We start from the raw sequence: 26,147 nt of genomic DNA, 5'->3' as shown, positions 1-26,147 counted from the left end.
ATTAAGGAGACTCAACTGTAGGCTGAGATCAGCTATCAATCAGTGCCCACCTCGCCAGAACAAGACAACAAAGATCCACGTCCAGTCCTGAGGGCAGCATCAGTCAGAGGAAAAGTTAGGCAGGACAATGCAGAGGTCAACAACTGGATAACAGATTATTCCACACTGACAAGCAAATGGGTTGATCATTTATTGAAGGGGAAGCAGAAAACTGGACATGATCCAAATCACAAAATAGACCCCTTGACAGTGAAGGCCCAAGAAAGACAGGGGAGGTGGAGGGACCGGCACCTAGTTATGTGTATTCTCTCTGAGTATGTGTGGAGCAGTGACCCAGTGAAGGGGACTAAGAAGGAGTGGCCAGTCTACGACTGGACTGCCTCCATAGGAATGTTGCTCCACTGAGGACAGCAGAGAAAGGGTTGGGACTGAAATTGGTAGGAGAGACACTTGTTGGCTGGATACGGAACACCAGAAAGGAAAAGGAGGTGCAATGTCGGTTCTGAAGCCTTCTGCTGCCCTTCATCTGGAGGCCTTTTTTGTTCCACAGCTGCTGCCCGAGGTTTTAACAAGGGGATCCTTGAATTCGCTGCCACAGCTGCCTTTGGTTTTGACGTCGGTGGCTGCAGGTTTGTAGCTGTAACTGCTCGAGGAGCCAAAACCCAGGCTGAAGCCTGCCCCACCTGCCCCGGCGTTGGTGCTGCTGATGACAGCTGGAGTTGGTGAGAGAAGACCCCAGCCCCAGTCAGCTCTGCACCCTGCTCCAGAGCCCTTCCTGCCACTTCCTCAGTTCTCTGCCCTGAGAGGGCTTTGTGTGGAGACAGGTTTCTGTGTTACATATTTTTAGTTTACTCGATGATGTATACTGGTACTGACCTGATGTAACTCCACTTTTCATATAATTAGCCTTTTCTGTATCAGCCATGGAAGTCTAAGAATGCCAGACTTCAAGCTTGTAGCAGACAGGGCTCTATCCATGAACTTTCCCATGGGTAGGACCAAATGAAGAAAAGCACATCATTGAGGCCTGCTGCTGCTAGAGAAAGAGGCTGCTGGGAGAATCCCTGCCTCTTAGTAATTCAGTAGGAATGCCTATGCTCCTTCTTGCTTTCTTATCTAGAGAAGCTAGTTTCAGCTCTTTTTCCGTCTTTTATCTTTTGGTCTTTCATACCGCCCTCAATCCCTCTTACTGTACTCTAAGACCTTTCATTTAATCATGATTTCAGTAGAGGTGAAGATAGCCACTAAATTCATCCTTACAATGGATTATACACACGATTGAATTTTGCTTGATCTTTCCATAGGTTGTACTTTTATATTTTCATGATATCATTATTTTTCTCCATTTCACTGCTTCCCATGATTACTGGAGTTAACTCCTACAATGTGCTCCTAAATCTTCCCTGAACCCTCTGTGCTATTCTGGATTCTCTTTTGTGTCATGGAATTAGTGGGACTCAGATATCTGTTAAGGGACTCGTGGCAGGACCAAGTCCTGCAGATACTTACAGATGCTCACAGAATTTGGATATTCACCAGACATCCTGCAAAGGAAAACAAAAAAAATAGATAAATCCTCCATAAACAATCCCTCCAGCTATCTGTGAATTAGCTTCTCCTCTTAGAATGTTGGGGTCCTGGTGTGGTGCTGTAGGATAAGCATTGGACTACTAACCACAAGGTCAGCGGTTCAAACCCACAAGCCACTCCTCAGAAACCTTATACAGGGTCAACATGAGTTGGAACTGACTCAGTGACACTTAACAACAACAAAAACTCAGAATATGCCCAACTCCACTTCATCCCATAAATCCCAACGGGACCTTTCCAGAAAATGGGGAATGATCAGCCTGTTCCAGGTAGCAGCCTTCCATAAGAGTAGTTTTGGGATTATCTGTGTGTGGAATAATTGCGCCTCTACTTTCCTTTGGTTAGGCCATTGGTCTTAGATAGTTAAGAAGAATGAGTTCAACTCTTCTTTGGATTCCAGGCTTTGTCAGCAGTACTTTGAACTGGGATGATGCTTGGAAGCTAGCTTGCCCTTTCCCCACCAGCAAGAATTTGTCATAAAGGGCCAGGGGCACTCTGAATCTCAAACATTGATGACATTAATACTTTCTGTCTTACCACCTCTCTGATATTTTTATAACCTAGTCCTTCTTTGGAGTCCTGGTATGGCACTATGGGTTAATGTGATGGACTATAAAATCGGTTTGAATCACAAGATTGGTGGTTTAAGCTCACTATTTGCTCCTTGGAAACCCTCTACAGGGCCTCTATGAGTCAGAACCAACTCAACAACACTTAACAACAACAACTACTTCTTAGGGAAAACACTGAGGCTCTATAGGATAAGCTGCTCCATGGGAGAAAGATGAGGCTTTCTGCTCCCATAAAGATTTCTAGCCTTGGAAACCCTATAGTGTGGTTCTACACAGTCTTATACAGTTGCTTCCAGTTGGAATTGACTTTACAGCAATGGGGGGGGGGTGTTGTGGGGGGAGGTAAGTTCTTACTAACGTTAGCTTTTCCTACTTCATGGTTTTTCCATTAAGTGGTTTTCCCCAGTGAACCTGAACAGAAAGAACCAAACTGTTTGCCTTTCATCTTCTTCCTAAAGTGAAAACCGCCCCAGACAAAAGGAATCTGGCCTCTCACCTGCACTCCTCGCCCTCTAGCAGCTTGCGATAGGTGGCGATCTCCATGTCCAGGGCCAGCTTCACGCTGGTCAGCTCCTGGTACTCACGCAGCAGCCGGGCCAGCTCCTCCTTGGACTGGAGCAGGGCGCTCTCCATCTCATCCAACTTGGCCCTTGCGTCCTTCAGGGCACAATCTCCCTGCTGCTCTGCATCAGCAATGGCTGTCTCCAGGTTGGAGCACTGAGGGGCAAACAGACTCAGCCCTTACTGTCAGATCCCTGTTCTGAGATCCTGTTCACCCAACCTTCCCTCACTTGGTCCTAACTGAAGTAAATGCTTTCTGTCCCTCCTTGTTTGTCCACTTCCCCCTGAGTCCAGGCACACTTCAACATCTGAATGTGGAGAATCCTTGCCTTGGGACAGATGGGGAATGGGAACTGAGAAGGGTCCATGCCCTGTTCTTCCTTATCTATAAAACTCACTGTAAGAATCTAATGCCAACCCTGATAAACTCCCTGGTGTCTGGACTGGCTTTAGCCCCACAGTATAAAGGCTGTCTTGAGAGGTCCTGAAAATCATGGAGAAGGAAAAAAAAAAAAAAAATGGGCTCATAAAGTTTCTATTAATATAATATCTGTCAGGAAAACCTGCCATACTTAGTGTCTTGCCTTTAAAATTCCCCAAAAGGTCATGTTAAAAGGCTATAGGCTTAAAAGATCATTTGTATAATTAACAGATGTTATAATTTTACACACCCCTGCTATTAAGTAGAAATATGTAACTTGCTAGAGAAAACTACAGAGGGGCTCTGGGCTTGTATTTAAATGAAAGTTCCCAGGTAGGCTTTTTAAACCTCTGAATCTTGGGTGTGTGTTCTCCTTAATGAAGCTTTTGAATGATCGGTGGCACAAACAGTCTATGCTCAGCTACCAACCTAAAGTTTGCCAGTTCACACCTACCCAGTGGTGCCACAGAAGAAAGTCCTGGCACTCTGCTTCCATAGAGAGGACAGAGAAGAAAACCCTATGGTTTTCAGACCTAGTCTGTAACACATACAGCACATGAGTCAGAGTTGATTTGATAGCAGTGGATTGGTTTTTGGTTGAACCCTCAGATTCTCTCTCTGGAACGTCTCCTTCCTGTGGAGTCAAGTCTGCTTTACCCCAAGCAGAGCAGCTGGACCTCAGGCCAGATGGGATTCTAGACCATCATCCAGCTGGAATCCCCCTCTCTGGCCAGGCAGTCCCCAACAGTAAAGCACCACTGAGTTCCGGATGAGACAGAGGAGACTCTGAAGACCCAGTTGTTCACTCATGGGAAACCATGTCCCATTCTTACATCCGTGGCAACCTACTCATTCAGAGGGTTGGAAATAAACTCTGAATTCAGCCAAACTGTTTTCTGCTCTAATTCACTGACCAAGACTGGGGCAAACCTGCCGTTCCAAAAACTGGTTTTCTAAATGTGGTCCAAGTTGAGAGGAGGTGAAATTCTGGTTTCCTTTTTGAAACAAAGACTAATGAATTCTGGATCCGCCAAAAGCAAAAGGATTCTACAGGTGAAGCTGTGGACTTCTTCTTTGTTGGAAGGGGCCAGAAGGGCAGTAAAGGACCTTGGCTATGGGCCTTCAAAGGGAACCACAGTGAAAACTAAACCTTGTGACTGACCCCCAGTTGTTCCCCCACAAAGGAGGTCTTCCCAAACCTCCATAACTCGTGTCATTCTGCTCACATCAGTCCTTTTCTGGTAATAAGTTCACCCCACCAAGGACATGTAGTATTCCATCAATTAAACACTGAAACTGAATACTAAGGAAAGTTTCATACACCCTGCAATTGCCCTGTATTTATGCACATCTTGATTCTAAAAATATATAAATCATCATAAACTCTTAATTAATGCTGGTCTTTCTCTCACTGTTATGGTCCCAGTACACAGAAGAGAACCTCCTCTCCTCCTTCCCCTCACATGTGTGCAGGGCCTGGGGAGGAGGGCAAGGACATGGAATGACTTGACTTGCCTGGGAAGCTGTGCCTTAAATCCTCACACTGGCCTCCACAAACTTTGGGAAACTCAGATTTGCTTGTTTCTACCCTTGGCTACAACAACCACAACCTTTGGATACGAATCGGGCTGCTAACCTCAAGGTCAGCAGTTCAAAACTACCAGCTGTTCCACGTGAGAAAGGTGAGGCGTTCTGCTCCCATAAAGATTTATAGCCTCAGAAACCCTGTGCAGGGTCATTGAGTCGGAACTGACTCCATGGTACTTAACAACAACAACCCTGCTAAGAAACCACATTTATCAGATGGTAAGAGATACCTTCCACACTGAACAGGAACCAGAGTTATGGCCCCAAGAATGGGCCTTCAAAGAAGGAGTCCTCAGTGCACACTGCCCACAGCCCTGACCCCAGGGGAGGCCAGGCTTGGAGGAGAGCTCTGAAGTTAGGGTGGGAGGTGCTTCCTCCTCCACTCTTCTAAAATCCACTGCTATCCCCAATTTATCAGGTAAAACCTACAATGACTCCCTTTTACTTCTGAATCAAATTTAACTTCCAATGCCTGGCTTTGAAAACCACTCATTACCTGCCCATTCCTATTCAGTGGGTCCTCAGCTACCTGACACCCCATCCCCATTGAGGACCTTCTACATCTGGTAGGAGGGATCTCCTCACTACACAAGTTATTATATCCCCACCTCTCTTTCAGGCTTCACCTGACTCCTTCCCTTAGATACCTTCTCTCCCTTCTGCCTTGAAGCCCAAGGTAAACATCTCCTGTAAGAAGCTTCCCTCTGGGCCTCATTCACCTCTGGCTCCTCTGAATTCTCCCAGCATTGAAAGAGTAGCCATCCAAGGTATGGGATGTCTTTTTATTTCATGTGTGTGCTGACTGGGCTGACAGGAGGGGAGGGCCTGAACTCTTCTTCAATAATCTGTTGTGTACTGACTGGTGCTCAAAAACCCCTTGTTAGCTGACCTATTTCAGAGACCCACCTGCTTCTTCACATTCCCAATCTCTGAGCGGATCCTCTGAATGAGCCGGTTGATCTCTAGGATCTCAGCCTTGGTGAGTTTCAGGTCATCACCATGCTGGCCTGCTGATACCTGGAGCTCCTGGATCTGAGGTTGGATGATAAGAAAGTGACAGTTGAGAATTCACCCTTTTGTACTTTGGACACATTGTCAGAAGGAACCATCTCTGGAGAAGAACGTCATGCTTAGAAAAGTGGAGGGTCAGTGAAAAGAGGAAGACTTCCAACACGATGATTGACACAGTGGCAGCAACAATGGGCTCCAACATACCAACAGTTGTGAAGATGGCCCAGGACTGGGCAGGGTTTCCATGTGTTGTGTGGTGAATTGCAACCAAGCAACCAATAACAACAATATGAGTGTTTAGCATAAGGGTGAGGGAGGGTGAGCACATGCCATTCTCAATATCCAAACAGTGTAAGCACAGTGATGATGGAAGGAGAAAAGTTAAAAAGAAGAAAGTGATGGGAGGAAGGGAGAGAAAAGAGGCGCCCTCATTTCCTTTTGGACAGGAAGGTCCTGCTCCAGCTCAATAGGACCCTCAAGACCTCAAACATGAGAACCTCTGTGGAGTTTGAATTCTCTGTCTTCATTTTGCCTAAGATGGAAACGAGAAGGAAACCAGAGATAGGCTTACTCATGGGCACTACGTCAGAGTCTTACCAGAATTGTGACTGGTGTGGACTCAGCTGCCAACCAAGGGCCACACTGGGGAAGAGTGAAGCCCCATGTATGTCCCCAGCACATGTTGAGACTGTGACTGAGATATCTGGGCTTGGGGAGGCAACAAGGCTCAGCACCAAGACAAAGGACATCTCAGTGGAACTGACATACCCATGTGTGTGCACATACACACAGATGCACACACACAAATGGTGAGCAGGCAGCCAGCTCTCACCTTGCTCTGATACAGGGCCTCAGCCTCGGCCTTGCTCTTCAGGGCAATGTCCTCATACTGGGTGCGGACCTCAGCAAGGATGCTGTCCAGGTCTAGTTCACGGTTGTTGTCCATGGACAGGATAACAGATGTGTCACTGATGTGGGACTGGATCTGAGCAATCTCCTGGTGGAAGAGGGGGTCCAGTTAAAGAGTTCTCATGAAAAGCCTCCTCTCCTGATGCCCCCATGGAGCAAATTTCTCACGGCCACTTTTTCAGCATTTGAACGCTGCCTTCAGCAGACACTATCAGCAGCCTGCCATGCCTATGAGAATGGAGGCCTTGAACTTTCAGTTCCAAATGGTGGGACTCGTCTCTCCACCATGCATCCAGGATTACTCTTACCCTCATTTTGCACTCTCTTCCTCAGAAATCCACAGCGAGTCTTTTTCACCCACAGAAGCAAGTCTGAGCTCCCTGTGGCCCTCGGCGTCCTCTAGGGAGTCCTAGTGACCTTCACTTCTGCAGAGCTCCACATCATCCCCTGTCCTTTATGCCCCAGCACCCTAGGGCTTCTGAGTCCTCACAGCCTGGAGCACCATGCCTTTCCCCACACCCACTGAAACCTTCGCCTTCTAGGAACCTTTTCTGAAAGCTCAGGCAGAATACATCAGGCCTTCCTTGGCTCACCCTCAACTCATCAACATGTCATTTTCCTTACCAGACTGTCACCTCCTTGAGGACAACAATCACTTCTTCTCCATCATGGTATCCTCAAAAGCCTAGCTAAATGCTCAATACATTTTAGGATCTTGATGAATGTTAACTGCACTGAGTTCAATGGTCTCTCCCTCCCAACCCTGGGCCCACACAATTACCCAGACTGCAGGCAAGGGCCAGAGCCACTTGTAAGAGGAGCCATAAAAGAGAGGTCAGCGAAATCCTTACCCCTTCATAGAGGCACTTGAAGAACTTGATCTCATTTGTCAAGGAGTCCACTTTGGCCTGGAGCTCAACCTTGTTTGTGTAGGCAGCATCTACGTCCTGAGGGACATATGACAATTAGGTCACCCCAAGAGGGCCCATATGTCCTTCCTTTCTTTTCTCCTCTGCCATAAGGCACCTTGGGTTCCCTAGTAAAAGTCAGGTATAAACAGCTCTCTCCATCCTCCCACCCCATGCTTCACAGAGGAGGACTAATCCCCAAAAGAACTATCCAGCAAGCCAATGAGCAAGTCTGGTTTACATCACTGCACTGGCAGAGTGGTGAACTGCTGGGATTTTAAGCTGGCAGATGCTGAGAGCAGCATGCATCCCAGGCAAAGGACTCAGAGGCACGAGCTGGGAAGTATGAAACCCAGTTACCTCTGCTCAAAGGACTGAGTGACCTCAGTGTCCTCCCTTCTTCTTCTACAAATGTCACTGTGCCAACTGCTCAGGAAGCCCTCTGGGCCTTTTATGGCCTTTCCTTTCCCCCCTTACCTTCTTGAGCACCACAAACTCATTCTCAGCAGCTGTGCGTCTGTTAATCTCTACCTCATATCTATATGGGGCAAGAGAGAGGAGATAGCATTATCATTGGGACCATTCAATTCTGCAAATGCTCATTGAGGAGCTAATGTTCACTTCTGTGCCAAGAATCACCAGGTAGTGGTCTTCAAACTGCGGGTCCACGTCTACCTAGGGCACATAGAGCCTTCCTTCCTAAAGGGGATGTGAGCAAGGAAATTAATTTCCAGTTTCTACGTTCATCTGCAGTAGTCCCTGAAATAAACCCACCTGAGAATGAATGAACCTGTAATTAACAGCTCAAACAGGAGCTACTGTTCACTTCCTGTTTATAATTCCTCCTGCCCATGCCCCTTGGAAACCCTAGACAGGGCCACTATGAGTTGGAACCGACTCGACAGCACTTAACAACACGCCATAATAGAAAGCTGGTACTCACCATGTAGCACCTTAGTGAGGGGCATTGACCCAGGGTGCAAAGCAACTGAGGCAGCAACCAAAACACGGTTCCTTTCATGGTGATTGAAGATGTCATAACCCTCCCTTTGGGCTGCATGCTATACCTACTTCTTTTACAGAGTAAAAGTTTTAATTTTAATGAAAAGCAATTTAGCAAGTTTTTGTCTTTTCTTTTATGGACAAAAAGTCAATATGTATCTAAAAAGTCAATGCCCAATTTAACGTCAAATAGATTTTTCATCCCTATTTCTTACACATATTTCTGATCCAAGCGAATCAATGCCTTAGACAAAGGATATTGCATGGGGCTGAGATGTTCTTAATTCAGATACAGTATAGACTGAGGAAGTAAAATTATTGATTATTTTATTTAAAGAACTAATTTCTCCTATCTCCTACTACTGCCAAACAACGTTTTACAAAACACTTCTGAGACCAAACCTAATAGAGCTCTGCTATGAAATGAAGTAAAAGATGGCCTTTTCCACCCATATATTTAAGCATAAACAATTCTTTTCAGTTTTTCCTTCATCTGTATGCTATCTCAATGGTTACAAAGAAAAAACATCATTGAATGGCTAAAGCGATAGAGGTGAATGAGGCGGGTTATTTAAATGTGACTGAAATGTTTTCTGAGTTTGTCAGATTTTTCTAGTTGCACAGGATAAAACCTAGAGAGCACAGATTACATGATTTATCTCTGATTCCATGTATGTTATTCAAAAGGTACTTGAAACCTTTTTAAAACTAAATTGTATCATAAAAAAAGGAGCCCTGGTGTCACTGTAGGATAATCACTGGACTACTAAACACAATATCAGTAGTTCAAATCCATCAACTGCTCTGAGGAAGAAAAATGAGGCTGTCTACTGCCTTAAGAACTCAGCATCGGAAACCCTATACAGGATTGCTATGAGTTAGAATCAATTAAATGACAGTGGGATTTTTGTTTGTTTGTTTGGGGGTGCAGGGGCTTATATCATCAAATTGTTCTTTCTATTACAGTCCATCCTTATCTCCTGATGCCTTAGTAAATGTTAAATGCTATACATCTCCTAGTAACAAAAATAAAAGGATATGCTAGCTGCCAGGCCAATCAGCTTTGAGCAGTTTGTGTCTTTATTTTAGCAGTTTGTGTCTATATAACAAAAGAAAAAGTTTGATCGTGCTGTCTGCCAAAATTAACGACATTATCTAGTTTGTTAGCAATAGTTTTTATTATTGACTTCTAGAAACCATATGCAGAGTTCAATACACATGTACACACATTTAGAAAAAATGTATTTTCTTTATAAAAAGAAACAAACATCACACTCACTGCCACCAAGTCAGTTTTGACTTATAGTGATGCCAGAAAACAAAACAGAACTGCCCCATAGGGTTTCAGGGACTAGAATCTAGACAGTAACAGGAAGCCTCATCTTTCTACTGCAGAGTGGCTAGTGGGTTTGAACCACTGACCTTGCATTATCAGCCCAATGCTTAACCCACTGGACCACCAAGGCTCCTTATAAATATTTTTTCATAGATCTTGTTGTTGTCATAGATAGCTTAATTTTAAAAATATACTGAAATGCATAATTAAAAGTACCTTTCTCTTTTTTTTACATAGATGCTTGTGTTGTTGTTGTTAAGTTCCATTGAGTCAGTTTCTACTCACAGTGACCCTATACAGGGATTCCAAGGAGTGGCTGGTGAGCTTGAACCACCAACCTTGTGGTTCAAAACGACCTTGCAGTTCAGTGCATTAACCCACAGTGCCACATTACATTAAATCTACATCATTTTAGTCTTGAATTTTTAAAAAAGTTTATTGTACAGTATGTATTCTTTAGTTCATTGCTGTGTGGTTGTTTTTTTTTTTGAAAAAACAGTCTCCAAAATGCCTATTCATATTTTTATTAGAAATAAGGTCAGACTTTCTTCCAACAGAAAGTAAGCCTTATTTCTCTAGTTAGACAATTAAGACTGGATTTTCCAATTAAACTAGATGACAGAGATTTTCCGTAAATTGAATTAACTAAATCTGCAAGCCCAAAGTTATGAGTGTGTATGTATGTATGTATACATATAAAAAAAAAAAAAGGCATGGAATAAAAGTATATTGTTTTTAAAAGGTTATTTTTTAAAGAATTGGCAAAAATGTATTGAATACTAATATTTTTTTCCCAATCCTTTCTGATCTATTGGATTAAGCATGGTGCCTCTGAGGGGCAGAGAAGTAATATATACAATGGTCATTTGATTGGTTTTGGTAAAGGTATTTCTTTTTAATTCCTAGAACATAGGAATAGGAAATGAATTTATTGAGTAGGAAACAAATTCTTTTTGCAAGTCATGTGGTTTTCAGTGTTTCAAAAAGGCTGTAACTACATTGTCAATGATAGATTTTCAAAATGGTCTTCAATGATGAGTCATTCTGTGACATGCAATTACTCATTCTAAGAAATATTTGTTGAATTAGGGCATGTTGTAGGCATTTGGGATAAATCCATGAACAAAACAAATAATCCATTTCTTCATGGAACAGAGAAGAAAAAATAGACAATAAACATACTATAAAACAATAAATAAGTAAATTCCATAGTGTGTTATGAAATGAGGAGAAGCCCTTATAGTGAAGTGGGTTAAGTACTGGGCTGCTAACTGCAAGGCTGGTGGTTCAAATCCATCAGCTGCTGTGAAGGAGAAAGAGGAGGCTGTCTGCTCCCATACAGATTTGCAGTCTTGGAAACCTTATGGAGAAGCTGTCCATCAGGGTTGCAATGAGGCAGAATCAACTCCATGGCAGTGGATGGGTCAGAAAATGACAGGTACCATGGAGTCCTGGTGTGGTGCTGCAGGGTAATGTGCTAGACCACAAAGTCAGTTTGAACCGCAAGGTCGGCGGTTCAGATTCACCAGCCACTCCTTGGAAACCCTAGACAAAGTCGCGAGAGTCGTAACCGACTCAACGACACTTAACAACAACAACATGGAAAAAAAGATACAGCATTTAAACTGGAAAAACATTCAAAGAACTGGTGCTCTTGCAAAACTCCTTTCATTAAAATGTGTTTATATAACAAAAATTCCCAGCACTGGGACTAGAGTTGATGTTAAAACCTGTCTCTAGCAACAATCAATATCTATACATGGATACTTGACAGCATTTAACAACAACAGCATAGTATATCACAAGAAAGACACAAAAAGCTGGTATGAGGACCCACAAGTGATACAGATTAATGATATAATTAATAAAAAATCAGTAATAATAATAAATGCATTTAGTATTTATTAGCCCCTTATTATGTGCCAGGAGTCCTGGTGTGGTGCTGTAGGGTAATACATTGGACCAAAAAAATCTGTTTGAGTCTCAAGGTCAGTGGTTCAAACTCACCAGCCGTTCCTCAGAAAGCCTACACAGGTCACTATGAGTCAGAACTGACTTGATGGCACTTAACAAGAAGAACATTATGTGCCAAACTTTATACTAGTTTTGGTATACATTATTTCATTTAATCCCACCTATGAACCACCCTAGGAGGTAATATCTATCATTTCGATTTTATAAATAAGATGTATGACATTCATTTTCTTGTCTTACATTTGTCTATGGGTTCAGTTACTTTAAGAACTGTTAATACATTACTGTTGGGTCATTATCTAAAATTTTCCTCCCATTAGCTCTTTTAGGTAGTAAGACACGAAAGGTATCTAATTTCTATAAATGTTAAAATTGATGTTCGTAAAGATCAAGAGACTTATCCAAAGCCCCTCAAGTAGAGAGGAGTAATTCTGGAACACCTGGCCTTTCCTTTCTGAAAGGCCCAGAGGCAGAACCACCTCTGAATGTCTCAAACCTGGATATCTGGGCTGCAACTGGCAGCCTCCCCCTTTCCCCAGATTCTGAATGAATCTCCTCTTGGACTCCGAGTCCCTTCCTAATTCCACTCAATCTCAGTTCACATTGTACTCATTTACATTCATTGAGTTTGGAAGTATCAGAAAGTATCCCCATAATCTAGATGCTCTCTGAGGGCAGAGACCATGTCACTTCCTCCCTCAATGTCTTCATGCAGGGCTCAGAACAGGCCTCTGTTTGGGGAAAACTTTAGAATGGTTATGCATAGACAAGCTGAACATGAGACATGAGAAAGAGCTCAATTCTGTCCATCTCCACTCTCCTTGAAGTGTGGAAAAACTCACTTATCTCTAAAAAACTTGGCACCTAGAAACAAGCTTCCAAAATATCCAGTCCTCCTGAGCCTTGATTTATCCCTCCCTCATCCTTGACTCAAGTCGGAGGAAAAGTCATCTCTCATTCCAAATATGAGTACTTTCTCAATTCTCTTTAATAATGTGATTCCATGCCACAGATAATGGCTCAACAGGAAATGGCATATAAAAATTCATTTCTGCTTGGTTTTATGATTTGTTCTGGAATTGGTGGAATGCTTCATGTTGGAGAACTGCCATTCACCGGGATTTACAAAGCCTTCTAGTTTTGAGATCATTCTCTTTCCAATGCCCCTCCAATGCTTGAAGCTGCACACATCACTTCTCAAGCAATTCAGATTGACACAGGGACAGCAACAATCAATTCAAACTTAACAGTTGAGACGATGACGCAGGAGCAGACAGTGTTTCATTCTGTTGTGCTTAGTCAGACCCAACTCAACAGCATCAAAAAACAATAACAACTAACAAATTCTCTTCCTAAGTCCCATTCTGTCTGGATGTCCCTCCCTCCCCTACTGGAAAGGAAACAACAATGGTACCAGTAAAAATTTTAAGAAGGCAAAATAATTGAAACCTTGTCTGTAATCAAGACCCTCTAGTAGAATATTCTATCTCTTCACTCACCTCTGCTTGTAGTCTTCCACCAAATCCTGCATGTTCCTTAGTTCTGAGTCTAGCCTCACCCTGTCTCCTGATTGCGTCTCCAGCTGCTTCCGTAAGTTGCTGATAAAGCTCTCATAGATGGGTTCCAGGTTGTTCTTGCAGTTGTTCAGGTCCAACTGCTGCAGCAGGTTCCACTTAGTCTCCAACACTTGGTTCTGTTGCTCTAAGAACCGCACCTGAAATGCAAAGGTGGGCATAGCCTAGAACCTTCATTCTGTCGGCCTTCCAAGAGTAAAGTTGTTGTTGTTAAGTGTCATCAAGTCAGTTCCGACTCACAGCTATCTTGTATAGGTGAGTTTGAACCACCCACCTTTTGGGTAGCAGTCCAATTCTAATCCTACTGTGCCACACCAGGACTCCCAAGAGTAAAGAGAGAGCCAGAAATCAGAGGCAGTTATCCTGAGGGTGGGGAAGGAGAAGTGGGGCTAAGAAAGAGCCACAATTTATCAGAGAATATATTGGGCCAGGTGGATCTACCCAATTGGGCCTCAAATGTAAAAATTCAGATCCACTTTAAAAAAAATCAGGATGTTTGAGGTAGATTCTTTTACTATAAATGCAAGTGTTTTCAGAAAAAATAAATAAATTAGAAGCAAGGGAAAATGGTGACTGGGGAATAGCCTTGGAAATTTACTTTGGTAGTTAGGATGCTCTTCCTTATGTGTAATCTAAATTGTTCTTGGTTGGTTTGTTTTTCAAAGTGAGTTACCACACCTTTACAAAGTTCCTTCATACTTGATTAAAGATTCTACATTGTTGGATTCTTTCACTTCAGACCCTTTTCCACTCCCAGCAGCCTTCTTTTCACCTATTTCTTTAGCTTGAGTGAAAGAAAGAAACATGGTAGAGATGGGCTGGCTTATTAAGAAGGAAAAAAAATGATCCTTTTTCCTGGGACAGAGGTAATGTTCCTCCCAACCATGACATACCCCTCCAGCCACATCACTGTGTCATCTCCAGCCTCGTGATGAGGGACATGGGCTATTCCACTATGGACTGCTCTGTAATGTGGGCATATTTCTTAGCCTCCCTATGCCTTAGCTTCTTCATCAGAAAAGCAGAGTAATACTAGACTCATGGGTTGTCTGTTGAAGAATGAGAACCAGTTGGGATTGCATCAGACACTGAGTAATAGCACCAACATATTAGTTGTTGTTATTTGAATCTTTGACTCATAGCCCAGACCTTCTGGACCACTGGAACTAAGGGTAGAGTTAGCATGGTCTTCATGGGTCATATCTTCAAGTCTTCAGAGACGTTTTCTCTGTTACTAAATTTCTGAGCATCCCTACAAGCCATACATGATGCTTGCCATGCTATTCTTACGAATCTTCTTCTCTCAGCTCCATCCTTCCTTTTCTGGGCCTTCCTCTTATCTCCTTCAGTACCCTTCCTGGCTTACATCGGAACCCTGCTGCCTTCCCTTCCAAGCTCTCCCCTGCTTGTAGAGTATCATGTCCTTGTGACGCTCTCTGGTCTGTGTCCCTCTGGTGCCCTGTCTTGGATGTGTATCCTGTCTCCTTGTTTAATATCAGGAGCCCTCTGAGGGCCTGTCCCATGGATCACCTGCCTCTAGAGCAGTTCCTCCCAGGGTCTTGACAAGGAAGAAATGGTACTCTTGCTCAGTGGAAGTATTAAGCACTGTTGTAAGCCTAAACCCACTTAATCCTCATTACAGCCCACTGTGTCCATTTTACAGTGAGGAAAGGGAGCTTACCCACTGCTGATGAGTCAATTCCAACTCACAGTGACCTTACAGGACAGAAGAGAACTGCGCAACAGACTTTCGGAGGCTGTAAATCTTTATGGGAGCAGATAGCCTCATCTTGCTGCCACAGAGTAGCTGATGGGTTCTAACTGCTGAGGTTGTGGTTAACAGCCCAACATTTAACCCAGGATGCCACCAAGGAGCATTTAAGGGGTGGTTACAAGTCGGGCTGCCAACCTCAAGGTCAGCAGTTCGAAACTACCAGCGGTTTCCGCGGGAGAAAGATGAGACTTTCTGCTCCCGTAAAGATTTATAGCCTTGGAAACCCTGTGCAGGGTCACTATGAGTTGGAACTGACTCCACGGTACTTAACTACGACAACAACAACAACAACAGCTAACTAATCCCTCCAGGTTCTCACACCACTCATCAGTGGCACACCTGGGCAGCTGGGAAACACTGGAGCACCAATGGTGGGCAGGCAGCTGTTCAGGACTCACCTTGTCGATGAAGGAAGCAAACTTGTTGTTCAATGCCTTGATCTGCTCCCGCTCCTGGGCACGCACTTTCTGGATTTCCGGGTCCAGCTCCACGTTGAGGGGGGCCAGGAGACTCTTGTTGACTGTGACCTGAGGGATACCCCCAGGTGGACACACAGACGGACACGCAGGTCCCAGCCCTGTGCTGCCAAAGACTGTGCCCACGAAACCACCTACGCGGCCACTGCAGCCACCGGAGCCCTGGCTGAGCGCATAGCTGCCACCCCGACCGCTAATGGACATGCGCCGACTGCCCACCATGCTGAAGAGGCTCTTAGTGCCAAAGGCGGCCGAGCCCTTGACCCCGGCCCTGAAGGAGGCAGAGCTGCTGCTGACTCGGCCGGAGATGACAGCTGAGCAGCCGCTGAAGCCCAGGCGCTCCCCAGCAGGGTAATAGTTAAACTGGCGGCTCATGATGCACAGAGGGAGCTACTGGACGGTGCAGGGAGGCGAGGAGAGGGGCACTCCGAGGAACAGCTGGATGTTCTGCCCCTCTTGTCCCTTAAATAGCTGGAGTGCAGGACTGGGCGGGCTGGAGTCAGCCTAATTTGTAGGTCGGGCACATCTTTTAGGTAACTCATGGCCTCATGGTTCTTCATTTAGGAAATTACCACCCCCTCTCAGAGATGTTTGTCTCTGCCTCCCTGAGCACCCCATGAATCCCCTATAAAATGGCCCAGAACCCTGCATTTGGGCTGTGTCCACCCTGCATTATAATCATTTGGCTACTTTATCTCCATTGCTGCCCTCCAATTACTGGGGTTATCACTACTAAGATCTCTGGTAGAAACTTCCCGTGTGTCTGGCCCTCTCAGGATGTGCGGGTGTAAGGTGAAGAAGGAGCAAATGTCCAGTATGTTTCTTCCCCAGAAGGGCATGAACAAGGTCAGGAATGTTCCAGAGAATCATCCTTAGCCTGTCCCTTCTGCTTCCTTAGGATTCTGAGCTTCTAGAATAGCTCTGTCCAGACTGCTGAGAGCAAAGTTGCAGAGAGGAGACTCTGTCCACTGGCAGCAACTTCATGTCAGTTGGAAGAAGCTAGTCACAGTGAACTCAAGTGAGATTTATGCTCCATGGAAGCTCTGATCCCAAGTGCTGGCAAGAGTCTGAGCCAGAGAAAAAAAGTGTCTCCAGAAGATCATTTCTGGAATAAGTTGCTGTTATTAAGTGCCATCAAGCAGGTTTTGACTTGAGGAGCGGCTGGTGAGTTTGAACTACCAACCTTGCAGTTCAAACTGACCTTGTGGTATAGCACCACACCAGGACTCCATTCTGAAATAAGAGTCCATTCTGAAATTAGTTTGGAAGGAGGGGAGAAGAAGACTTGGGTAGAGGGTTTGGGAAGACTTTGGACAAGGCTTAGAAGATGGTCTTTCGTGAAGATTTTTGTTTCCTTCTTTTAATAGTAAAGAGGTTCTTTCACACAGTTTAAGGAACCTTTGATCACAACACTTGCTGCCCTGCCATTACTGATTTAGGATTGGAATTTGGTCAAGTATTTAAAACAGGAGGAGAAAAGTTGTGGAAGTCTACTCAGACGAGATGCCAGAACTTCATTGCTTATGCACCTGGAAGTATCTTTCTTTGATCTAACCTGATTTCCTCTTCTCTCAACTTAAGCTGCTCTCCTGGTTTCTCCTAGTACCCAGGCAGGTGACATTTTATCACACTTCTTTCTCAGTCTCTCTGTCCTAGGTATGTGTCCCATTTCCCCTGTCAACTTCAAAGGTCCCCCTATATTAACCCTTCCCTCCCTACTCCCTCAGGGTTCAGCACAGACCCTGGCTTAAGGGACATTCAGAATGAATGTGACACAGACTGGTGCTTAGGACACAGCTGTGCCTCATACCCTGGAGTCTGGACTCCCCTTGGGGCTTGGGGACAATTGGATGACAGCCTCTACTGAGTCAATGACAAAGCATAATAACAGCCAAGGTGTTTACCCCATGAGGACAAAGTTGTGGGGGCATTGGTAAGTGGTGGAGATGGCGCCAGCCACAGATGTGCAGATAGAGGAGGAATTTGGGGTGTCACAGATAAGGAAGAGGGTCTGCTATCTAAAAGGAAGGGTGTTGTCTAGTCCCTCTGGAGAGGAGAGGGCATTGTCAGTATGGCTGGGCGATTAGCAGGTCCTTTGAGATGTTTGAGGTCATGCTTTTCATTATTTCATGAAATTTCTCCCTCCACCCCATAATTCTAGTCAGTGTTTTTGCAAAAGCACAGGAACGTGTATTACTTCTGGTTATTGGCAATAGAAAAAGAAGAAACGTTCTTAAATTGAAACAGGAGAAACTGACATAGGATTGGTTTATAAAGGAAACTTTTGGAATCACCTTTTTTCTGGGAACTTTCTAAGAAGCTGAGACACTCATCCCTCTGGGACCAAGGTACTTCTGCCTGGGGTTAGGGAACAGGTGAGCAGACCTTTACTTATCTCCCTGTGAGGGACTGAGTGACTGGATGATTCAGGAATTCCTCATCCCCTGGGGCCTTCTTTTATTTACAGATTATGAAGAGACAGTGATACATCATGTTTCAGAGGCATCTCTGTGTGGGAGATGTGGGAAGATCAAAAGGTAAAACTGTGACTTAGGAGGAGGGGTTCTCTTTGCACCTGTCTTTGATAGTAGCTTACTGTGTCTCCTCAGGCCCTGCTGACCACCTCTGCCATTAGTTCTCAGGTTAAATAAAGCAATCCTGGGATTGGTAGAAAGGTCAGAGCTCATCGACATATAATGAATGGGACTGGTCACCTGCAGAATGAACACTCTAAAGGAGGATTTGTAAATGTGTTGCTGATTAAACTGGATCTCTTTTGCTTAAATAGGTATGTTTAGAGCACTAGTTCTTGGGAAATCAACAGAAGTCATGTACAGAAAACAAGGGGCAGGAAGGGCCCCATGGTGGGTAAAAATTAAACAGGCATCTTATTGCAGGGCTCCTTGGATTCATGAATATTCATAATACTTTCTACTTCTCCAAAGGTTGATCTAAAAGAAAAAGAAAAAAACCACACCTTCTTTTTAACCAAGTCCCTTATGGGAGCCAAGGTTTCAAGGAACTTACTTGGAGAAACATTGTACATAGTTGCCTTCATGTCACCACTTAAATTTCCAAAATATAAGCAGTGTATCCCCAAAACATAAAGAAAAATGTAAATGGGATAAGTGTAATATGCAACATGATCTTATTTATGACAATATGCCCAATCATATCATCTGCAGGGGCTCTCAAAAACATAACAGCGTAATTCCAGCACTGCTCAAGGGTGACAGAATTTTCAGCCTAGTAGCCAGAAGATTGTGCCAAAAACCATTGTTAGATGCTGTGAAGTCTGTTCTGACTCATAGCAACCCTAACAGGGTTTCTGAGGCTGTAAATCTTTGCGGGAGCAGAAAACCTCATCTTTCTCTCATGGAACAACTCATAGGCTTGAACTACCAACTTTGTGGCTCACAGTCCAGTGCTTATCTTACAAAGCCACCATGCTCCTCAGAGACCATTGTTGTTGTTAAGTGCCATCGAGTTGGTTCTGACTCATAGTGACCCTGTATAGGGATTCTGAGGAGCTGCTAGTGGATTTGAACTACCAACCTTGCTCTTAGTAGTCCAGAGCTTATTCTACAGTACCACACCAGAATTCTAATTTATTATACTAGTTTTATTAAATGTTCCATTTTCAAAATTATGTTTATGTATATATGTTTTTTATTATAAAAATTTTCATCCCCATAAAATGGAATTCTCTTTTACATATCACCATTCTTTGTCCACCCCCTCCAAAACTGGTATTATACAAACTACAAGTTACTACAAGTCCAACAAGGTCCCAATGTACCCAGGAGTAGGGAAGACAGGGGGTCATCGAAGAACAAGCTGTGCTGCTCATTACCCACACTCCAGAGCCCTCATGTGGCCTGGCAGCATGGCAAAGTCAAGCTGTTGACCACTGTCTCCTAAGCAGATTAGGAGCATTAACAAAAGCTGAGAGGAACCATTCTCTTGAGCCAGAACCACTCAGACCCTTAAGGCCACCACAGAGACCATCATGCCCAGTTTCCAGACAACCAACACTAGGCTGCCGCCATCTTGCTGCCATCAGTCCTAATCATAGACCATTAGTGTTGGTATTGTGTAGTGCTGACAATTCAGTTCCAGCTCATAGCAACCTATAGGGTTTCTGAGGAGTGGTGGGGAGGGGTGGGAGTTGAACTGCTGACCTTGAGGTTCAAACCCATCTTAAAGTCCAGTACTTATCCTCTAGCCCATACCAGAGATGATTGCTGTTGTTGTTATGTGCTGTGGAGTCGGTTCCAATTCATAGCGACCCTGCATAGGGTTTCCAAGGCTGTAAATCTTTATGGGAGCAGAAAGCCTCATCTTTCTCCCATGGAACAGCTGGTAGTTTCAAACTGCTGACCATAAGATTAGCAGTCAGATTCATAATCACTATGCTACCAGTGCTCCTCTGATTCATAACCGCTACGCTACCAGAGCTCCTAGAGATGATTGTTGTTAAGTGCCGTGGAGTCAATTGCAATCCATAGCAATCCTATATAGAGTTTTCAAGAAGCAGCTGGTGAGCTTGAACCTTGCAGTTCACATGACTTTGCTGTCTGACACATTAGCCCACAGTGCCACACCAGGATTCCAGAGATGAATAGTACTCACCAAATATCCACATTTCCCAGACTCCCTTGTGTTTCAATTGGAATTTGGGGTCATATAACTAGTGTTGGCTAATGTAAGTGGTAGTGAAATGTGTCACTTCTGGTATGAGACAATTCACAGCCAGTCTACCTCTTTCATCTCTTAACATATTGACTTTGGAGGCCATCTGCCCCATGTGGAGAAGCTACAAGGCAGAAGAAGCCCACATCCCTGAAACATCCATTGATAGACCCATGTAGACAAGCTTCCCCAGCCTTCATTGAATGGTAAGTGAACAACAAACCTTTGTTATGTTGAACTACTGAGATTTCTGGGATTAAGCAGACAGTGTGAATTATCTGAATTCAAGAATAGAAATGAGAAGGCAGCAATATTCTTTGATAATCAATGCTCTTTATTCCAAGTTCATGCTCATCAATCTTCTGGTCTCTATTAGATCTTTTCTACTTCCCTTCTCACTTAAACTTCTTGAAAGAATAGTCTATACCTAGTGTAAGGAGAGACCAGTCACTGGAGAAGGATATCATGTTTGGTAAGGTAGAGGGTCAGAGAAAAAGAGGAAAACCCCCAATGAGATGGATTGGCCAAGTGGCAGTATCGATGGACTTAAGTGTGGCAACAGTAGTGAGGTTGGCCCAGGATCCGGCTGTATTCTGTTCTGCTGTGCATAAGATCACTAGGGGTCAGTACCGACTTGATGGCACCTAACAATAACAACAAGAAGTAACAGTAATGTTGTTCCGATTCATAGATACCCTGTATAGGGTTCCCAAGGAGCAGCTGCCAACCCTAGTGGTTAGTAGTCAAGTACCTATCCTACAATGCCACACCAGGATTCTAGTAACAGCAACCACTTATCGATACTTACTATGTGCCACGCTAAAAATTCTCAGATGTTATCTTATGCAATTTTATGATAACTCCATGAGGTACCTATTATTATAGCGTCTTTTTTAACAAATGAGGAAACTGGGGCTCATGGAGTGTAAATATCTTACCTAAATCACACAGTTAATAAGTGGCAGTGCAAAATCAAACCCAGGTTGATCTGACTTTTCCCATGAACTTTATAGCCCGCCTTTCTAAACTTGTTCATTTCCATTTGCCCCTTAACACCTGTCCTCTGACTTCTATACTGTTGTTTCTACCACCAGCTCCAGAATTTCTCCCCTGATACTACTCTCACTAAAGTGACTGTTGTTGTTGTTGTTGTGTACCGTGGAGTTGGTTCCAACTCATAGTGAGCCTGTACAGGGTTTCTGAGGCTGCAAATCTTTACGGGAGCAGAAAGCCTCATATTTCTCCCAGGGAACAGCTGGTAGTTCCGAACTGCTAACCGTGAGATTAGCAGCCTGATTTGTAACCACTATGTTATAAAATGACTAATCACTCCTTAATTTCCAAACTTAATGAATACCATTTCAATTCTTGTCTGACTTTGTCTTATTAACCCTGTTAGTTAATTCTTCCTCCTTGAAACTCTTTCTACCTTTACCTCTTTGGTTATTCCACCCAAATCTTCTTCCTGGACCCTCTTTCTACTTTTTCCAGGTATTCTGTCCTTCTTCTGCCTCTCTTTAAACTACATACCTTCTTCCTAAATTCTCTCTTCTACAGCCTTCCATATGGATTGCCCCTCAATGTAAAGAAAACAAAAATCCTCACAACTGGACCAATACATAACATCATGGTAAATGGAGAAAGGATTAAAGTGGTCAAAAATTTTATGTTGCTTGGATCCACAATCAACACTCATGAAAGCAGCAATTAAGAAATCAAATTGCATTCGGTGTATCTGCTACACAAGACCTCTTTAAAATGTTCAAGAGCAAAGATGTCAGTTTGAGGACTAAGGTGCACCTGGCTCAAGACATGGTATTTTCAATTGCCTCATATTCATGTGGAAGTTGAACAATTAACAAGGCAGATTGTAGAAGAATCAATGCATTTGAATTATGGTGTTGGAGAAGAATATTAAAAATACCATAGATTGCTAGAGGAACACACAAATCTGTATTGCAAGCAGTACAGCAAGAATGCTCTTTAGGACAAGTAAACCAGCAGCTAGAGGAACAGAAGATACTGCTTAAAAGAAAGAACAGCAGGAAAAATCAAAAACAAAAATGGCAGTCTGATTGGCAAGTTGTTCACCGGGGAGCTATCAAGGCAAGTATCAAGTCCCTTCAGGACAAACCCCCTTCCAAGATAAACTCAAAGGGAACACATGAGCAGGAATGTAAGCTTGCTGATGACCACATTAAGTCTACTGGTGAGTGGAAGAGGGCGAAAGGTAGCAATGAAGATATGGGCTGAGTTTGACCATGTTCCATAGACTCCTGTTGACCTGGAGATAAGAGAGGGGAGAGGAAGGGCTGGTTGCTCTGAAATATGGTGAGACCTGGGGACTCCTGAGCCCATAGACAAGAACATAGCCATGGTGGGCTAGAGCTGAGAGTGAAGCCTCTAGCTGATATGAAGTGAGGGGAGATGCACAAGAAAACCCACACTTGCAGATAGTACCCATTCGACTAAGCTTTGATAGTTTGGTGATCAGAACTCGACTAGAGGAAGATAAAAAAATTTTGACAAAGGAAAACAAGTGTAAAATGCTACAATTTGATGAACTTGACCTATACTTACGGATGTAGTAGCTCAAAATACTGAGAGGGAAGAAATCTTCACATCAAGGATCATTCCCATCCCCTCTGTACACAGGATTGATGGGGATGGGTAACTTTGACATTGGTGACCTAAAGTGTGTGTGGGGGGGGGGGGGGGGCTATAAAGGCATAAAGTGACTGCCTTACATGTTTTCAAGAGTAAGTTTAATTTCAGAGTGTACAGGGGAAGGTAGACTCTCCACTGACTAGTTTCCTTCTTGTCTAGATAGGTCTGGTGAAAGGAGATGTGGGGGATAAGATTCTTGTGATTCAAGAGTGAGTAATTATCATCATGACAAATTGTGACTGCCACAACTGTAAAGGTAAACATTTTGTAGCAAAAAGGGGTGGGAGGTAGTTAATCTTATATTCCAGGATCAGAGGACCCTAGGACCATCAGGGAGAGAAGCACGAGTGGAATATGGGACTGTATCCAGAGAAACAGCAACACCAGAGATGATGACATGGAGAGATAGAGCAGCTGAGGACTTTAGACTCATGGAAAGAGAAAGGCTGTGTGCTAGCAGCCAGGAGGCAGGCTTGTAGAATGTCCTCTTTGGTTGTTTAAATTATTATATATTCCTGAGTGTTTTTGTGTATATCCAAAGAAAAATAGACGGGATAGAGGCAAATACTGTTGAATGATGATGCACGGAGTGGGTTGTAATCATTGCAATGAAACGATGATTATAAAACCAATGTTCTCCCATGTAAACGATCACTCAATTCACAATAAAAAAAAAATTTTTTTTAAAAAAAGAATGTTCCTTGGAATCCAGGATATTGAGATTTTGTCACCCATGCTTCAGACATGTTATCAAGAGGGACCAGTCCCTGGGAAGGACATCATACTTGATAAAGTAGATGGTCAGTGGAAAAGAGGAAAACCCCCCAAGGAGATGGATTGACACAGTGGCAGCAGCAATGGACTCAAATGTAACAACAACAATTGTGAGGATAATGCAGGACTTGACAATGTTTTATTCTGTTGTGCATAAGTTTGCTATGAGTCAGATAGCACCTAACAGCAAAAACAGCTTGGCTATTGTTTTAAGACCAAATCTACACTTTCAGCCAAGAGCCCTCACCATCAATCGCCAAATCTGTACTCCTGGAAACCCTTCTTCCACACTAGGAGAAAGCAGAGACATGGGCATCCTTCTAGGGTTATGCTCTGCTAGCCCAATATCCAACCAGTCACCCTGATATCTAACCAGTCATTGCTTCTTATGGGTTCTCCCTCTGAGATGTCTCTTATAATCTGTCCTTCCTTTCCATCCCTCTACTACTGTGCCCAAGGAGCTCTGGTAACATAGTGGTTACAAGTCAGGCTGCTAACCTCAAGGTCAACAGTCCAAAACTACCAGCCATTCTAAGGGAGAATGATGAGGCTTTCTGCTTCCATAAAGATTTACAACTTGGAAACTCTATGCAGGGTCACTGTGAGTTGGAACCAGCTCCACAGCACATCACCACCATCGTCCACATCTCACAGCCCACTGGAATAACCTCCTAATTGCTTTCCCAGCTTCTAGTCTGATAGCCCATCTTTTGTATTTCTACACTAGACTTAAATTTGACCACATTTCTCTCCTGCTCTAAACTATTCCCTCACCCCACCATAATCTATACGCTACTATTTCAGTTCCTTTTTGTTAGGTACAAAAAGTACAGTCGAGTCAGTTCTGATTTACAGTGGCCCTGTTCAAGGTTTCCAAGGAATGACTGGTGAGTTTGAACCGCTGACTTTGTGGTTCAAACTGTCCTTGCCCTCCAGTGCTTCATCCCACAGCACCACACCAGGACTCCTTAGCACTCACGAAAGAGCCTCTCTGCTCTGACCACTTCCTGCTTCCCCAACTTCAGGTGCCACCGCAACCTCTGTCCAACTGCTGAAGTTCCTGCAGCCTTACACTTCATACTCAAACCAAAACAACCCATTTTCACCATTCTAGTCCCTCGGTCTACAATGCCTATTCCCTCTTCTCGCCCATATAGTAAACTCTTATGTGTCTTTTGAAACTTTACACATATGTGTGTCCCTCTGTAAGCCGTCCCTGATCTGAAAAGTGGACTGAACATGGCAAGACACACCAGACAAGTAAGTGTTGGCTCCTTCAACCTGAAAACCTGAATGTCTTAAAGACTGCTCTCTCACAGACCATTGGCCTAAGAAAGGCATGACTTAAAAGGTGCTTTGCTGGAGTTAGGGGATAGAGATAACCCCATACATTACACCCACCACTCACCTGTCAGTTTATTGTACTGTGGTGATTATGTTGCTGTGATGTTGGAAGCTTTGCCACCAGTATTTAAAGTACTAGCAAATCCCAGAGGAGCTGATGGTAAGATCATTCAGCCTGTGCAAAAGTTCTCTTTCCAGTCAGAATTAACAGATACTTTGGGGCTCTGTAGAAAAAGCCAGGCTTTGGGTGCCCCAGGTTACAGGTCATTGGCCACTCTACATATAGAAGAAATGTGACCTGAAATTAAGGTTTCCTTAGGAGAGAGAAGCAGCCTAGCCTGTGTGAATTTTATAAGTTTATTGGTGAGATGCAGGAAATAGGGAGATAAGGACTGAACAAGGATAAGAGCTCACATATTTTAAAGCCAAAATCCCTTCATTTACAGGACCAGCCTCAAGGGGTACTCCTGGCTAACTAATTTGCAGTGACCATGCAAGATACAACCTATAACTAGGTATTTCACCCATACTAGTGATTTCCTAACAGAAAATCCAGGCTGGAGACAGTTACTGCAGGCCAATCAGTGGATCTGAAACTTCATGTATAAGGGAGAACCTGGCCACATATCTGCCTACACCAAGGCACAGCAGAGGCAGCAGGGGATCTGAGGTTATCCTGGAGAGAGACACCTCTCATCTCTGCAAGGAGGCATGCAGCTCAGAGAAGGGGTCAAGTCTTGTCTTTGGCAGTGTTCCCAGAAGGGGAGACTGAGTGAAGGGATCTCTTTGCATGGAGGCAGAAAGATGAACAAGATGTCTCCAGTCCTGTCATGCTGTTTGTACATTAAGACTGGGACAAGACAGTGGCAGTGGCAAAAAAGAGCAAGAAGATAAACATGACCAAGTAGTTTCCTGGAGGAGGGAGTCTAGAGGAAACCCGGGCAAGGTGGACAGCTGGGGATGCTGCCATTCACT

At 43.9% G+C, this 26,147-nt stretch overlaps 1 protein-coding gene across 2 annotated transcripts; it reads right to left on the bottom strand.

The window, feature by feature from the left end:
* Positions 1-506: 506 nt before the first annotated feature.
* On the bottom strand, positions 507-16,070 carry KRT72 (keratin 72). Of its 2 annotated transcripts, XM_006869998.1 has the most exons (9): positions 15,618-16,070; positions 13,371-13,585; positions 8,037-8,097; positions 7,503-7,598; positions 6,575-6,739; positions 5,638-5,763; positions 2,659-2,879; positions 1,510-1,544; positions 507-713 (listed from the first exon to the last, which is right to left on the bottom strand). In XM_006869998.1, exons 1-9 carry the CDS (start codon positions 16,068-16,070, stop codon positions 523-525), a joined length of 1,563 nt encoding a protein of 520 aa, XP_006870060.1. In that variant the 3' UTR covers positions 507-522. The 2 variants fall into 2 exon arrangements, with proteins under 2 accessions (XP_006870060.1, XP_006870061.1); XM_006869999.1 differs by lacking the exon at positions 5,638-5,763 and having other exon boundaries at positions 523-713.
* Positions 16,071-26,147: the final 10,077 nt, after the last annotated feature.

This window comes from Chrysochloris asiatica, unplaced genomic scaffold (genome assembly GCF_000296735.1).
Source record: "Chrysochloris asiatica unplaced genomic scaffold, ChrAsi1.0 scaffold00138, whole genome shotgun sequence".
Taxonomy (NCBI): Eukaryota; Metazoa; Chordata; class Mammalia; order Afrosoricida; family Chrysochloridae; genus Chrysochloris; species Chrysochloris asiatica.
Note: the sequence above shows the minus strand (reverse complement) of the source record. Positions and strands in the feature narration are given on the sequence as shown.